We start from the raw sequence: 13,867 nt of genomic DNA, 5'->3' as shown, positions 1-13,867 counted from the left end.
GGGGGGGGCATCTCTTACCTGGGGAATGTCCTTCAAAGATTCTTCATCCGGAAGATGGGCATACAGGGAGATAGCGGTCGACTTGATGGTGATACCACGCTCCTGCTCATCTTTTCTCGTGTCTGTAAACCGACTGCGAAATCGTTATTATCTTTCCCTTGAGTACATGTCGATACCAAAACCTACGCTTCGCCTGCCTTTGCTGCAGAAATAATACCGGCTCGCTGGACGAGAGAATCGGTCAAGGTAGATTTTCCGTGATCGACTGCAGGTGGTCAGCTTGCGCAATCTCAAGACGGCGGATTACCACAAACCGTGAGCAATGACAGACATGTTGCGAATGTTCGCCGGCTTGTCCATCAACTTTTTGAGGTGTTAGTCCATATCAAAGCAAAACAGCCAGATTCCAATGAGAACCAATCCCATAATCTGGTGTTGTCGATGGAGGGGTAACTCACAGCGCGGATCTCTTCGATTGTAAACTACCTCAAAAGTCAGTCATGGCCATTTCATAGACAGCGAGCAAGGCATAGACTTACGTTGACCATTTTGACGGTTTTTGATGTTGAACTGCCCTAGAACGGCTTGAAAGTGCGCTCCCTTGAGCTATTGAGAAGAATTGGTGCAAATCGAGAGCTCGCTCGATCTGCCAAAATACGGGGCGAGAACCTGCGCTGGGATAGATGAAGGAAGATGGAAAATGCAGCTGGTTGAGCCGCGTGTTGGCGAGGGAGAACTCGAAGGGTAAAGAGGGTGAAGGAGGGGTTGGACTGAGACGAGAAAATCTTGGTGGTTAGAAATGCAGCGTCGAGTGCGGCAATTTGCCAAGCAAGCTTTCACGTGGGGCTTTGATGGAGTGAAATGGTGGTGAGTGATGGTGACTCTGTGAGTGGGCGCAGTGAGTGGTGTGCACTGTGCGGCAGGCCTGTAAGCGGTGCTATGGGCTGGTACCCCGCCAATGATGCCGCACTCGCCTTTCGGGTTGCCGTCCTAGCTGTTAACTCCGGCTTGGCCACCGCTTCTATCCCGTCAGATAGGTACCCATGGTACCCAACAGGATGTACTATGACTCTACCCCAAGTACATGGCATCCAGCCTTGGTCAAACATGACACGAGTGAATGGCGGTGAGTCATCGCAGGCGCATGATATGTGACTACCTACCTACCGTATCCTGTGGTACTCGGTATACATGCTGAAGAAGACTATTGGACAAGCATTCCGATGCCCTCGATCTACAGAACAAGGCTGACCAATTCAAACAGGCTTTATGTGCGCTTGCTCGTAATTTATACCTTTGCTAAATGCCAGAGGGTGGCGCAAAGACGACGCGACCCTCAAGGGACCTAGAACAGACCAAAACTTGTCGCGGCATTAACCACGCCCGCTCGAACGCTCTCACTGCCCACCATATACAGGACAGGCGGTAATTCACGGTCGGAAACCATACCAATCATCCCAAAGAGCTCCGGTCCCAGAACCAGGACTCTCCTTGCCTCCTAGAATGGTGTTACAAATGTCATCGACTCCACACATTATCTTCCTCAATCATGTTGGCGTACTGGCCTTCTCCACGCTCTGTCGGGCGCTCTTCCTCTTCCCTGTGGTCGACAAAATTGTTCTCGTCGTCACTCACTGCCCTCTCAGGGGGCGGCGGCCTCGGCGCCACACTAGCCGGATCCCAGCCTTCTCGTATCTCCTGCCCTTCTGGAGCCTCCTCGTCGATGCTGTAGGTGCGTACAAAATGTCGCTGAGGCTTTCGATTCCAAGCGTCACTGCCTTCCTTGCGAGCTCTGACGCGTTCCGCTTCTTCTGCTTCTGAGTCCTCGACAACCAGATCCACGAGCTGGCTGCGGTCGGATTTGCCAGAAGCCGAGGGTGAGCGCTCTTTTGGGCGCTTCAACTTCGCTTCTATGGCACCTTGTTGTGACGAGTTTTCGGAAGGTGACGTGCTCCGGTTCTTGCCTTTTTGGATGCTCGCCTGGATTTCACTCTGACGGCGGCTCTTCCGGTCTCGAGTCGGCTGAAAGAGGTTACGGTTTGTGGAGGTGGTTAGCAGGTTGGGATCACGTCGCAACCAGTCTTCGCGCCGTGCTTCGTGGGCGGTGACGACTGGATACTGTAGAAGGAGGACAGTTAGAAACATGGCCCAGAGTCCACGAAGGTGTGCATAACTTACGTTCCAATCCCCGAATTCCAGAGCCCGCGCATTAGTGAATAACCTCTCGTCTTCGGCATCAATGCCAATCTCAATATCAGGATCTGTTGCTCTGTATTCGTGAGCCTTGCCTCGAGATTCTGGTGCCGGGGCCCGAGATGATCCGTCCTTTGGCAAGAGGGGTGTCCGACTGTTTGGCCCTTGGGGCTTTGGAATCCAATACTTGCCCTTCCCTCCTCTTTCATACCTCATGCCGTCCATCATCCTGGCAACGCGCGAGTGAGATTCCTCGTGAGCAATAACATTGTCTCCAGAATCAAACGTGCGATAGTCGTAATCCTTTCCTCTGAATGTCTCCTTCGTGTCCTGGATCAGGTCCTTGGGACCAAAGGCATCTCTGAGCGCGTACTTGACTGGCATGCGAGCCGCCGAGATGGTGACATCGGCGTAGTCATGCCAAGAGAAGGCGTACCAATGTGCCACGGCGAATATGGGCATTTCAAAACAGATCAAGGCGTCTTGGATGGCTGCAGCAAGGTTGTCCGGGGTGTAGCCTGGGACGTCATTCGGGATAGCCCCGAGAAATTGCAGAATAGACAGGAAAAATCCTTGCCAATACGAAGCGAAGATGATGAGTTTGATGCATAAGAATTTTGGCATAGGTCGGAATGGTTTAAGATCCTCATGCATACAGACCCAGAACATAGCAAGAAAATATAAGCTCAAGGTCACACTGACATTGTACAGGAGGCCTGTCCAAAAGTAACCCGAGCCCAAGGAGATGTAGCCTTCTTGGTATGTCCCTGTGAGCTTGAGGATGATGGTGGCAACACTGAGGATGGGTTTGAGCCAGGTATACTGCAGGATACCTCTTTTGATCAGGAGAAAGGTATGTGGATCCGAAATGTCCATCTTGCCGCACCACAGACTTATGGGCCACGGGTGAGAGACAGGAGCTCGCCCATGCATCATGATAATGAGGGATCGTTCGCCGCCGAGGAAGTTGACGAGGAGTTGGAGGAAAGTGTATATTGTGAAGGCTTCGTAAACGTCACGAAGAGGATCGAGGTAGAAGGCCGCTTTCAGGGACACGATTGAAGCCCATGAGGCAGCGGAATAGATGGGAACCATGAGCAGGATCCGAATGACATATCGTTGCAGCAAAGGCTTCCTGTAATTCTTGGATTGAAGCCATATTGAACTGGCGTGCGAATTAGTACTGGGATACCTTGAGAACAACAATTTGGAGATCTCCAGACGTACACCAACGATATCAGAGTAGCAAGCAGTGACGATACTCCAGTCAGAATGATGATGACTCTCGTCAGCTTGTTGCCCGTTCCACCGCTTGCCATTGTTTCCATGATGGTTGGCACGCAATGCCCTCCAGGCACCTGCACCGCAGCGGGAGGAGCTTCAGTCCTGTTATCGAGGACTCCAAGCAAACATTGTGTCGACTCGGGACCACACCAGAAAGAGGTAGAGGAATGACTGAAGTTGGTCTCCGCTAATGTGAGGGTGTAGACAGGTCACGCAGCGCGATCATGAAAAAGTGCAGGCGATGATGGATGGCATGCGCCTTCGTCGGGTTTTCTGCGGGGAAACAGGAAACATTGCAAGTCATCATCGTGCATCTCAGTCCAGATCCAGTCCACATCCGCACCCAATACGCACCTTAACGCGGGTTCAGCTTCCGTTGCATACGCTCGAGGTCCTCTTAGCAGCCATCTTATATTGCTGCGCGCTCCTCCAACACAACAGACGATGCGACCGCTCCTGAAATCCCGGTGACCATGGACTTGTCGTCGCATGGTAGCAGCCAAATGAATCATGTCGGATGTGGATAACTTGGTCGGGGCTCCCATCTCGAGGAACACCTCTTTCAATTGGTGAGCACCCATAATAAACATGCCTACGAATGATCCAGGTTGGTGCTAACATCCTCTAGGACATGGTTCATTGAACTCCTCACCTGCTCTTGCTTGACACTCTTCTTCCTCTTCTACTTTAACCGCCTATTCGCGACCCTTGTCTCCTATGGGCTGAGAGCCTTCACCTGGCACAAGTACCGAGTCTGGGTTGACATACAAGCCCTTCAGCTATCCTTCTTAGCTGGGCGGATTTTCTTCAAAGGCATTCGCTATCACGCCGAGAATGAAACAGTCCTAATCCAGCATGGCTACATCACTTGGAGGTACTGGCAGTCTTCCGCGCGGCAAGTGGATCTCACGGTGCTGGAAGGGGAAGAGGAGGATTCTGTACTCAAGGAGAAGAAGTCGTCGCCTGTAGGTGGCTCTGACAAGTCGGAAACCCATTTTGAAGACCCTGAGCATGGCAGACTTAGGAGAAAACCGATCGCGGACGCCCGAATCTCGGCCCATATCACTGGCTTGGAATGGTTCGTCTACAACAGAACGCCTGTATACGACTCTATTGTCCAAGATGTCTTAAATCATGATCCCAAGGACGGTGGTGCGCAACATCATACTACCGGGCAGAAACAAGAACACAAGCTGGGCAAGCTTCATCTCCGTCGGGACAAGACAAGGCCCCATTCGAAAGACGCCACTTCCAGCGACAGCACTGCGGATAGCCCACTTAGCGAAAAGGCTGACCGGCTCTCACCATCGAGTGAGTTTGCTGTTCCCATCGGACGGGCTGAGACCTATACCAGCGTGGCCGCGGACACGGAGGGTCCTGCCACAGATATACCGTCCTTTTATCCCTGGATCCTGCGAGCCTTACCGATTGCTGTCGAGTGCTCAAAAGGGGCAATTTCGCTTGGGAATGAGAACACGCGGGCGTTGGTCGTCACTACCTTTGCAGCCGCGAAAGGCCACATCGATGCATCCGCGGCGAGGTCGTCCGACTTCTTCCGGCAGGTGTTCGACTTTACTATTGAACATCCCAAAGTCGAAATGAAACCTAATCCTGACTTTCGCAGAACTCAGTATGTCGCTGCTGAGAGAATAATATCAGCTGCAGAGTCTCTGTACCAACGACGAAGGTGGTGGCAAGTGAATCTCGGTCTAAGACGCCGAATTGGTAAAGCTTTCCGTGGTCTCAGACGTCTTTTGCCGGGCATAGGCAGTTCAAGGGGCTCCCTCCGCACCACTGCATCGCAGGACGGTGATACTAAGAAATATCACCTCTATGACGAATTCCCAGATGAGAATCGATCGTGGCATGGCCTTGGTAGGTATTTGGATGAGGACGAGCGCGACGATCACGAAGGCTGGTCTCATGTGGAATATGCCAGGTTCTCACAAATCCTAGACTCGCCAGAAGTTCACTTCAAGTTCTTCTGGGACATGCCGGGCAAAGTGACAGAAGAAGATGCGGACCTAGGCCGACATGCAAACGTGGACGACATCAATATGTCAAAGCCACCAGCCTACGGGATGGACCTGACTGTCAAAGGTGGCTTTGTAAACTACGGACCCTGGGCCGACCGCCTTCGCATTGAAATCCAGTCGGCATTTGTCCCAAATCCCTACAGATCAGTGACACCACCCCCGCCTGTTAAAGTAGGCGACGTGCGGCAATACACGGTGATGACGATACGCGTTGATCTTGAGGATGAAGTTAGTCTCCGTGTACCGACGAGAGAACGCTCGAAAGACTGGCAGTGGAGAAATCGGGCGCACGCCGTCAGGGAAGCTGCCGCTGTACGGAAGCAACGTGAAAAGAGACATTTTCGATTCCGTCGCGCTCCAAAGACCAAGCTAGGGCCCGATATCCGCCCCTTTGGTTGGTTGACCGTCTCAGCAGGCCAAGATTCGACAGTGCGGTACGACATGGACATGGTCCCGCGACCAGAAGGCTACAGAAATTATCTGCGACTTGACCTGAAGCAGACGAAAGCTACTTCTAGCGTCAATCACGCATTGCTTTGGCGTTGTCCGTCCCAGAAGGTTTCATGTGACCTGTCCAATCCTCTAGTGTGGAATGCCCTTCATACCTGGGCTTTTGACATTGAGAGCAGTGCCATGGAGATGTTTCTCTTGAGAGACCACATGATTCTGCTGACAGATCTTGTTAGCGACTTTACAGCAGGGCAGAAGCCGGACTATATGACCTTTGTACCGTTTGTCTATCAACTCCACTTGACATTCTCGGACCTGAAGCTATATCTCAACGCAAACGACTATAACATTATTGACAACCCATGTGACCTTGAGGAAAACGCATTCCTAGTCCTAGGATTCCAGTCGCTGGCTGGAAATGTGGATATTCCCATGCAGTACTTCTCGCCTCGTCAGAGCAGCGTCAAGTTCATTGGCGAGGGTCATAATGCATATCTGGAACTCATCACACCGGTGTGGAACACGCTCAATACGCTCGCTGAGGACACAACAATGATGACGCTCAAGCTGCTTAATCTCGAAGGCTCCTATAACTACTATCCCAATACGTCTCCCAGCTTGACAGACTCTCTGTTCATGACCATTACAGGGTATGCGCCCAAGTTCTTTTTGCATGGCTACCTTATCCGCTATTTCGTGAACGTCAAGGAGAACTACTTTGGTGAGGATCTGCATTTCAGGACGCTGGAGGAGTATCAGGATACGTTGGCCGGTAACGAGCTCCAGCGACCGCGACCAAGCAGCAAAAAGGACAATGACTTGGATGTTATCTTGACTATCCGAGCCGAGAACTCCTGCGTGCTGTTACCTGCAAACATTTACTCACAGCGAGAAAACGTCCGTGTGGATATCCTTTTAGTCGACGCCGACATGCGCTTTACCAACTATTACATGGACTTACAGGTTAGCTCAAGTCCGCTCGAGGCTTCGCTTGAGTCTATAACAGTTAAGGGCAACGAGCCGTCCAGCTCAATCACGAACTGTCAACTGTTCATTGATGGCGCCGGCGTGTACGGTCATAGGCTCTTTGGGGCACCACCTTCGGAGCCCGCATACGCCTGTCATTGGGATATCAATGTTGGTGAGATCATGGGCGAATGCTCCACGAAGTTTGTTCAGACCCTGATTAATTCCATCATGGCATTCATCTATACCCTGGACGACGATGAAAATTCCTTGCCACCTTTCAATCGGACGGCTGTTCACGATGTGACCTTCCTCAGAGCCAATCTCGCCGGTCTCCGTCTTTGGCTGGTCTCAGGATCAACTGCCTACATGCTGGAGCTTTCCGAATCTGATGTCTCATTCAGCGACTGGGCCAACTCCAGCTTTGCAAAGACTTTGCGTGCCAGCGTCCCTCGGGTTGCTCTCGCCGCCGTGGATTATAAAGCCGCTTTGCGAACTCACGATCGAAGATCAGGCTTGGCAGAGACCTTTGCCTGCTTTGAGACCTCTCTTCGGATTGGGACGCTGGACAAGACAGACAATCTTGCACATACCCGCGCATTGCAACAACAGCATATCCGCTATCATGACCAGCGAACCCACCGTGCAGATTGGTTGTTAGATTCTGGCAAGCATTACCCGCCAAATCACCGGACACCTGACTGGGCCCGTGATCCGCCGGCCATGCCAGTGCCCGCGATGCCTGAACCGGTGGGAAGAGTGGAGAAAACGACGTTTCCTGAATCCAGGGATCATAATGGTCGGAGACGTGGTACAGGACGACAGGCCTCCTTTATATCAGCATCATCAACTCCGCTGCGAAATGGATTGTCCGTCGAGTCTCGGGTGCCAAATGAGTCAGATCATGGTCCTGCACGATCCCGGCCACGCCCGTCGGACAACTCTGATTTAAGCCGAGAAGGCCCGGATCGTCTTCATTCTAGAGACCGAGATGTGCATCAAGCATTGGTAACATTCTCTAGTCCATGGACTCCGCCACACTTCTCACTGCACCACGTACAACCCAATACAAGACATATGCCCCAGCTACCTGACTTGGATCCTGCTCAATTTCCCTCCTTGACGCCCGCGGCCACCAAAGATTCTGGTGCCATACCAGACGAATTCGAGGACACGCCACACAATGGTGTTGTCTTCATGGTTCAGAATGGTCTGACAGGGTTCTGCACTCCCTCTCTCTTCCTTTCAATAGCGGACTTGATTCGAGAACTAAATGAAGATCACCCGGTTGACCAACTGGACAAGGTCCAAATTACGGTCATGAAGCGAATACTAGAAACTCACAAGCACGACGACAGAGGCCACGTTGTGGACTTCGCTGTCCAGTTGCCCTTCGTACATGTTAGGTTGATCAACGGCCTACAAGGCGAAGGCGAAGGCAGTACATCAGTTCCAAAGGAGGACCAGTATGACGTGAAACTCCGGAGCTCACAATTGTTTTACCGCCTCTTACATCCAAAGACTAGTACCAGGTTCGCGCCCACCCCGCCGCATAGTCAGCTGGCGTATGGTTCAATTGAAAACCTCTCTGTGTCTGTCAGGGACGATACCCTTGAGGCTGAGAGACCTTCCGCTCAGACCGCAGTCTCGCTCGCGAACGTGGGATTTTGGTTCTGCTTGAAAGAAGACATCAACTCAAAACTACAGTTGAGCAACTTTGACGTGGTCTTATGGGCGGATCAACTCAACAGCATGGCAGGGCTGATTCAAAGGACCGTGTCAATGGTAGATCGCATTGTCGATGCCTTCGAGGGCCTTGACCAGAGCTACAAATCAAGGCACTTGATCTATCATCTGACTCAAGCGGGCAACGCAATTTCGGATCCCATCTTTTTGATCAGGCCCTCCTATGTGCTCAGAAGCGCGGACAAACATGTCCGTCTCAGCGACTCCTGGAAGATCATTTCTAGGCTCAGGTACATATTCGCCACCCTCGAGAAAGACCAGGGACGAGACTTCATCGGAAAATGCGGCTGCGAAGATCTCGAGCTGAAAGATCCAGCTAAACTCCAGGTTCTTTCTTCCTTCGAGGCGTGGCGAGGCTGGGACTACGCGCGCGATGCAGTGCCAATTATGAGCTCTCTGTTCGAATGCGGGCGTGTCCAAACGCCGGAAGCAGTCAACAACAAGCTCGTTGTACAGTCGGAAATCATCGTGGGCAAACTTGAAATTATCTTGGATCCCGGCCCCCGTCAGAGTGATCTGGCTCTACTCGGCCTTGACTTCAACATAATCCTGCGCCCTGCAGGTACCTCCGGCATCGGCAGCAACGCGCGGAGAATCATCCTTCAAGCCTACACTGCAGACACCTCGCTCCATCTCAATTGGGCCCTGGTTGAACTCGCCCGTCAAGTCATTGAACTGGGTAACCCTCTGACACTGAAAACACCAAAAACCAACAAATCCATCGAGAAGACAGCGCAAACCCTGACCGCAAAAAGAAACCATTTTACAGTTATGGTGGGAGCTGATGCAGCCTCCATTTACCTCACCACTATCAACCTCAAACTGAAATGGGCAGCTGAAAGTTTTCGAAGCGGTATTTCTTTCTCCGAAGGCGGCTCCCAGCCTACGATTTCCTCCTTTACGGTTGCAGCATACACAGCAGTGGCCAAGTTCAGAAGCCATTCTCACACTTTGATGATGTGGCGCCTCCGTATGCCGAAGCTCTATGGGTCGGTGTGGCCCCAGCCGGCCGACAGCTCCGGAGACCAAAAGATGGTTGTTCAACTCTGTGCAGCCTCGCACAAGCTTCGGTTTCAGATGAAGGAAGATATTGTCAAATTGCTTGTCGCAGCCGATTCTGTCGTCCGCGAAGAAGTTGCGACAATTGTTGATCTGGTCCATCTGGTTCCCAGCGCAAGCGACAACAAAGTTCAAAAGATCTCAAGCTCAAACGATCCTCTAGATCTTGACCTCCGTGTGGCCATGTTTTTGGATGACTATAGGTTGAACTTTGTGGTGGTTCCATCTCTGCACTATGCCATTGCCGGGAACGTGGCCCGTACGTCAATCATTCCGCGGCGAAATGGGGGATTGGATGTCAATTTTGACATCAAAGAGCACGAGCATTTGTTTGAAGTATCCCAGGGTGCTTCTCGGGGCAATCTGTCCCTCTTGAAGATGCCGCCCATTAACGGACGTCTTTCCGTAGCCCAGACAGACTCCCTCATTTCCGTCCGGGCTCGCATGACAGTCGAGCAGATCAATCTGGAAGCTTCGGGTGTACGAGCTTGCTTCGACGCGTTCAACCAGCCTGGTGTGATACAACTAATACTTGATGCCAGGAGGGCAATTCAGCAAGTGCAAGAATCTGTTGATCATATAACAGGTGGAAAATCCAAAGCCAAGGTGGAAGAACCAGCTGATGCCACTCTTTTGCTTCGCTATGCAATTCACGGAACCCTAGCAGGGATCAAGATTCACTTTAGTGCTCCGTCTGTCAGGGAAGATCAGGACTACCGGGCTGACATGGAGCTCAAGCTTCAAGGGACGACATTGTACATACACAATGAGGCGAGCCGTCCAGACTCGATCCACGAGCGGCCACAATTTATTCTCAACTCTCAGGGCATCGGCGTTGGGCTCTATCGCAGCACCAGATACGAGCGAACCAATTTTGGAAGCTGCACCATAGGTTTGAAAGCCTCGGGAAAGACCGAGACCGTCGGGAACTCAGGGACAGTCCAGGTTTATAGGGCTTGGAGCGATGGAATCGCTGTGGAGCTTTTCGAGGAGAGTGCCACCCTGGCGGTCGACATTGTTGCGTTTTTGCAGGATCGAATCAAATCCCTCAAACTTGCCGATGATGGGGAGAACATCCAGCGGATTCGGAGGATGACCACTGCTGGCATCACGGATCGGTTGAGGCCCAGAGAACCGACAATGGACGCGGTCAGTGAAACGGCGGCTGAGAGCGTCGACGGTGCTTCAACAATTCTCTACGCGTCGACCTATGCTCTCGACCTTGAGAATATCATGATACGATGGAATTTGGCGAAAAGCCCTGGGCTTTCGGCCACCCGTGAGACGGAGGATCTGGTCTTCTCGATACGAAAGGTCGATCTCAAGACCCGGCAAGAGGGTACCGCCCGACTATCGATAGTGGACACACAACTACAGATCGTCCCACAGTCACAGTCGAAGAAACCTACGGTACGGACAGCCAACTCTGCTTTGCTACCGGAAGTTGTCTTTGCCACGGCCTACCTGTCCACGAAGCATGAACGACGCTTCGCATTCCAAGCAAAAGGGAAAGCCCTGGACCTCCGACTCGCTTCCGACTTTGTGATACCAGGTCACGCCTTACAGAACTCCCTTGGCAATGCCAGCGCCGAGTTACGCAGAGCGAAGAGTTTCCGTGAGACCAGTCCAGCAACACCACAAGCCTCTCAAATAGATCTGCTGGGTGGGAAGCGACTGGCATCCCTTCTGGTTGACGCTGATTTTGCCGGAGCTGTCGTCCATATCAGTCCTCGTTCTGAGGCCGAACACAAGAACTCAGTATTCGGATTCTTCAAAGGCAAGAAACGTTCTCGGGCTGGCCGCTATGGTCAAGCAGTCCAAGGAGAGGACGTGTCGTCAGCTGTGTTGAAAGCTCCCGGTGTTGCCCTAAAAGTCGAGTACAAAGACGACAATAAGGACGATCCATCCCTCAGCACCGAGGTCAGAGTCGCAGCGTCTTCGAATACTCTCTACCCCACCGTCGTGCCTTTGGTGCAAGAGATATCAGCAAGTATCAAAGAGATTCTGGGCGATTCAGATCGACCCGCCGACGTCAAGGCTAGCCCATCACAAGACGCTCGCAGCTACATCTCCGATGCCACTCTGAGTAACTCGAATCCTAGTGCCATTTTTGGTCGCTGCAAGTTGAACGCCGGCCTTTATATCCAGCCACAGGAATTCAGCTTGAGCTGTCAGCCAATTGCAAGGGTGGCGGCCACGGCCAGGTTTGCAGACATCTTCGTTAGGGTCAACACCGTGTCTGCGCCAGATCAGGAACGATTCTTTGCAATTCAGACCACATTCAATAAACTGGGCGCATCAGTACAACACGTTTACTCGCGGGAATCCACCGCGAGCTTTGAAGTGGATTCCATCGTCATGTCGCTGATGAACAGCAAGCATGTGAGTGCCACAACCGGTATTTCGGCGGTTCTCAACATCAGTCCGATGAAGACGGACATCAATGCCAAACAGCTGCAGGACTTTCTTCTTTTCCGCGAAATCTGGTACCCTCCAGAACTTCGCAGTAAGTCCAAACCGAGTGCTCCCGTGGCATCTCCCCTGGATCAACAGGCCTACGCAATGCAGCGCTATCAGGAGCTCTCTGGGAAGGGCACCTTACCATGGCATGCTATCGTGTCTGTGCAGGAAGTTCAGCTCTCAGTCGACCTTGGCCAGGGGCTCGGCAAGTCCGTCTTCACCGTCTCCAAGCTGTGGGCTTCGTCAAGAAAGAACAGCGACTCGGAGCAGAACTTGTGCATAGGATTCGACAGAGTGGGCGTGGACAGCACAGGGCGGATGAGTGGCTTCATTGAGCTGGAGAACATGCGAGCACGGACGTCGATCAAATGGCCAGAGGATGCTACGGCAAAAACGCGCGCTCCTCTTGTCCAAGCGTCCATTGGTTTCGAGCATTTCCGCGTCAAGGCTGCCTTCGATTATCAACCATTCGCGGTAGCAGACATCTCTTTCTTCGAATTTTTGATGTACAACGTGAGGCAGGGTCTCGGACACGACAGCGATCGGCTGGTCGGGCTCGTCGACGGCGGCAAAGTCCAAGTCTTCTGCACCACGGCCACTGCTGCCCAGGGTCTTGCCCTCGTGCAGGCGTTCGAACGGTTAATGCAGGAGAAGCACGAAGCATACGAGACGTCGCTCCAGGACCTGGATAAGTTCCTCCGAAGGAAATCGATGTTTCCATCCAGCACTTGGAGCAATCCAGCTCCGGTCAGGAAAAGCAAGGAGAAAGCTGCAGCCAAGGGCACGTTCGCGTTGCATACAGACGTGGTTCTGACTCTGGGAGCTCTTGATGCTGGGGTCTTCCCAAACACATTCTTCGACAATCAGATTCTCAAGGTCGAAGCGACCGAGGTACAGGCAAGGTTTGCCGTGGCTACGACTGAAGGCAAAACCCACAGCGCACTGGGAATGACGCTAGGACAACTCAGAGTCGCGCTGTCGAGCGTGAACCGGGCCACCACAAAGGCCTTGAGCGAGGTTTCAGTGCCAGATGTAATTGACAGAGCCACCACCTCTCGAGGCGGGACCATCGTCAAAGTGCCTCGTCTCGTCTCAGCAATGCAGACCTGGCAGGTCGCAGACTCCAACACCATTGAATATACCTTCCGGAGCACCTTTGAAGGAAAAGTCGACGTTGGCTGGAATTATGCTCGAATCAGCTTCATCCGCGGCATGTGGCAGGCCCACTCCCGTGCTCTGGCCTCACGTTTAGGAAAACCCCTACCACCATCTGCCATCAAAGTCACCGCCGAGCCTTCGCAAGATGGTGAAAACGGCCGTCAAGAGAAGATCACTGCGGTCGTCAATGTCCCACTGAGTAAATTCACCTATGTGGCACTTGAGCCGCCGATAATTGATACGCCACAGCTCCGGGACATGGGCGAGGCAACGCCGCCTTTGGAGTGGATCGGATTACACCGGGACAAGTTGCCCGAGGCAACGCATAGCATCGCGATTGTGAGTCTGTTGGAGATTGCCAGGGAGGTGGAGGATGCGTACACCAGGATTCTGGGGGCAAGCTGATCTCCCTTCTTGCTTATTTTCTTTGATTGGGCGACCCCGAGCATAGCGGTGGCGTCGTGGGAATGGCTTCGGTAATTTCTTGGGAAGGCATGGGAAAAGCTAGTATACTG

The 13,867-nt window shown here is 52.5% G+C and overlaps 3 protein-coding genes across 3 annotated transcripts; 1 reads left to right on the top strand and 2 right to left on the bottom strand.

Annotated features, from left to right (window-relative positions):
- Window positions 1–186: 186 nt before the first annotated feature.
- Window positions 187–548, bottom strand: Z520_08148 (elongation factor 2; the record flags this gene model as incomplete). The annotated part of the gene is made up of 4 exons (XM_016778645.1): window positions 187–265; window positions 315–363; window positions 459–482; window positions 540–548. Coding segments are annotated over 4 exons (159 nt in total), but the record flags the coding sequence as incomplete, so codon positions are not given.
- Window positions 549–1,518: 970 nt separating this feature from the next.
- Z520_08147 (uncharacterized protein) lies at window positions 1,519–3,521 on the bottom strand (the record flags this gene model as incomplete). The annotated part of the gene is made up of 3 exons (XM_016778644.1): window positions 1,519–2,118; window positions 2,179–3,358; window positions 3,421–3,521. The coding sequence occupies 3 exons, from the start codon at window positions 3,519–3,521 to the stop codon at window positions 1,519–1,521; spliced, it is 1,881 nt and encodes a 626-aa protein (XP_016630492.1).
- A 466-nt stretch (window positions 3,522–3,987) lies between these two features.
- Z520_08146 (uncharacterized protein) lies at window positions 3,988–13,757 on the top strand (the record flags this gene model as incomplete). The annotated part of the gene is made up of 2 exons (XM_016778643.1): window positions 3,988–4,046; window positions 4,106–13,757. The coding sequence occupies 2 exons, from the start codon at window positions 3,988–3,990 to the stop codon at window positions 13,755–13,757; spliced, it is 9,711 nt and encodes a 3,236-aa protein (XP_016630491.1).
- Window positions 13,758–13,867: the final 110 nt, after the last annotated feature.

The sequence above is a fragment of the Fonsecaea multimorphosa genome (genome assembly GCF_000836435.1).
Source record: "Fonsecaea multimorphosa CBS 102226 unplaced genomic scaffold supercont1.17, whole genome shotgun sequence".
NCBI classification, from domain to species: domain Eukaryota; kingdom Fungi; phylum Ascomycota; class Eurotiomycetes; order Chaetothyriales; family Herpotrichiellaceae; genus Fonsecaea; species Fonsecaea multimorphosa.
The sequence above is the reverse complement of the archived record's forward strand: the minus strand, read 5'-3'. Positions and strand labels throughout refer to the sequence as shown.